The 2,890-nt window shown below is 41.3% G+C and overlaps 1 protein-coding gene across 1 annotated transcript; it reads left to right on the top strand.

Annotated features, from left to right (window-relative positions):
- Nucleotides 1–7: 7 nt before the first annotated feature.
- On the top strand, nt 8–1,340 carry TERF2IP (telomeric repeat binding factor 2, interacting protein; the record flags this gene model as incomplete). The annotated part of the gene is made up of 2 exons (XM_009323514.1): nt 8–127; nt 753–1,340. Coding segments are annotated over 2 exons (564 nt in total), but the record flags the coding sequence as incomplete, so codon positions are not given.
- Nucleotides 1,341–2,890: the final 1,550 nt, after the last annotated feature.

The raw sequence follows: 2,890 nt of genomic DNA, 5'->3' as shown, positions 1-2,890 counted from the left end.
GCCCTGGGCTCTGCCGCGGCCCGGCCGTCGATGCCCACGTGTTCCCGCAGAGCCCCAACAGACGGAGGAGCCCGCACAAAGCACGGGTCTTTTCGAGGCGGCTAATCGGGAGTTCGAAAGCACGGAGGTAAGCGTCCAGGGCCGGCACGGGGAGTAGCATTGCTGCTGCAGCTGCTTTTGCACACCGCAGTGCCACTGAGAGCAAGCTGCTCAGAGTAGTCCTTCCTGGTTGTCACAAAATGGTAGAACAATAACTCGTAATTAACTTCTTAAATGACTTTGTACCATGACATCCCTTCTGCTGTGGCTAAATAGGAGCGTCATGTGAGCCATGAACTGTGTGGCTTATGATGAATGGTGCCTTGCAGTGGCATGTTTTCTTAGTTTGACTCCCTGCCCAAGTTAACTTGAGGAAATTAATGTGACAGTGTTGTCACATTAAAAGCTGTGTTGGCAAATGGAAGTCATCCTTTCGCCTCAGGCATAAAATGTTTCTGCAGTTGCATTAACAGTTGCTTTTTATACTTAGTTTGTTCAAATTCTCACTTATACTTCATGCTTTTCTGTGATCTTGTATATCCTCGTTAACACATACAGCTTCACTTCAGTCACTGAATTTTACTATGCCTAGTAATTTCTGAGTTTTTTATATACTGTAGAATCACAGTGGAAAGTGGCTGGGTAGCAGTGATAAAGGAAGCCTGCCAGAAAATACCATGTCTAATTGATGACTCTGCTTCTCTTACTTTTAGTCAGGAAGTGACACTTCGGACATTTCAGAAGAACTTTCTATACAAGATGGAGAGGGAAAGTCCCCAGGAGAAGCAGCATCTGGTTTGAAAACTGGACCAGAGGACTCTGCTCTCCCTGACACTCAATTACAAAAGGAAGAAAGACCAACAAGCACTTACTCTTCTTCCAGTGTGGTGGGAGAAGTAGTACAAACTATGCAGCACTTCATGGAGAAGTTTGGCATGGACCTGTTCACTGTTACACAGGCCTTTCTGAAAAATACTGGTGAAGTGGAGACTACTTTATACTTTCTGCAGACGGGGCAGCGCTTGGATGGGTACCCTGTATGGAGCAGAGAGGATGATTTGGAATTGCAAAAAGATGATGAATGTGTCAGAAATAAATTGATAGCAAAATTTGGAGCTGAAAATGTAGCAAAGCGGGTAGCATTTAGGAAAAGTTAGATAGCAAAGCAGAGGGGAATGACTGATCTGGGACTGTGGCAGGAACTTAAAAAAACAAAATCATGTTAGAAGTGCAAATGTGATGGAAAATGTGATGCAACGTTCTGAAGTTTTAGAAATGCTTTAAAATAGTTTATAAAAGGCCTAGTTTGTAATTGATTTTTATTTGTAATACTGAGTATACTAAACATCTAAAAGTAGAAAATGGTGAAGAGAGGTTCTATACAGTATCAAATTTTCACTGGAAATTTGCTTTAAAGTGTGTATTTACTATATAAACCAGCTGACAGTCCTACCTGTACATTGCTGCATGCAAAGGATTTTGAATCTGGATGGCACCAAAACCTGAGAGAATCATGTTAAGCACTCTAACTTGTGATGCATTATTAGTGCACAATAGCAGCCTGCTCTCTGTCATGTGTCTGTTACTTCAGGCTGTTGTGGATGATCGTTTAATAACCTGCTCTGTCAGTTATTGCCATTACCTTTTTTTTTTTTAATGAACCTTGATTAGCAGCAGACATTTAGGGATGATAACAATGAAAATGTAACTGTTCAAAATCATAGAATCATAGAATCATTAAGGTTGGAAGAGACCTCCAAGATCATCGAGTCCAACCGTCAACCCAACACCCCCATGCCCACTAAACCATGTCCCTAAGCGCCTCATCTACCCGTCTTTTAAATACTTCCAGGGATGGTGACTCAACCACTTCCCTGGGCAGCCTGTTCCAATGTTTAACCACTCTTTCAGTAAAGAAATTTTTCCTCAGAAAAAAGAAGGATCAAGAACATTCATACCAGAAGAGGCGGCGCTTGGTCTCATAAATGAATGCTGAAATGTGTCAGCATTTGGCCATGTGTACTGGGAATGGCCAAAAAAAGGTCACTGTGCCATTATAATATTCAATCTCATGTTACAGAGATCTGTCAGTTAAAACCTCAGGCCGGTAGACAGTCATCTCAGTTTTTATTACCACTTTCACCATGTGTTCTCCAGTGCTAATATTGCAGGGTTTGTCTAACAACATTAACTTTACCATCTTGCTTCATGATTTCAAGAACAATGAATAGCTCTGCCTCAGCTTGCATCTCTACAGATTGAAGAGTCCCAGCTGCTTTAATCCGGGCAAAGTAACACTTGTACCAGACCATGCAGTCTAGTTGGAAAAAGCAGACCAGCTTTCAGGGCCACGTGCAACAGTTCAAGTAGGAAATACAAGTTAAGAAAGAGTGCTCGGAGTTTATTTAGGTATGTATCACCTAAGTCATCTTTGAGAGAGAGAAAACACCATTGCTAGTATACAGTCACAGTCTGAAAAACTCAGTACTTTCAGCCTGAAATCATGCTCTGGTTACTATGTTAATATTATTTGAAGTCAGTCCTGTAAATCTGGAATTCATTCTTTGGTGAAATAAAATGGTCTCATAAAAGCAGAGATTGATTCTCCCCTTCTCCCCCCCCCCCACCTTAGAATTCTATTTTGGGGGGTTTTGCTTATTGCACTGTGGCACTCAAAAAATTAAGGTGAACTAGGAAATTGCCGATTTTAAGCCAAATTCAAATTATATTGAAAGTCAACAATAACTTGATATAATGAGACTGCTACTTCAGAAAACCGCTGTCCTGAAACACCAACTGATTATTTGGGGAGTTAACCAGTGCAACCAAATAAATGCCAAAACTGTTTTAG

This window comes from Pygoscelis adeliae, unplaced genomic scaffold (assembly GCF_000699105.1).
Source record: "Pygoscelis adeliae isolate BGI_AS28 unplaced genomic scaffold, ASM69910v1 Scaffold205, whole genome shotgun sequence".
NCBI lineage: Eukaryota > Metazoa > Chordata > Aves > Sphenisciformes > Spheniscidae > Pygoscelis > Pygoscelis adeliae.
This window is presented reverse-complemented; position numbering and strand designations above follow the sequence as displayed.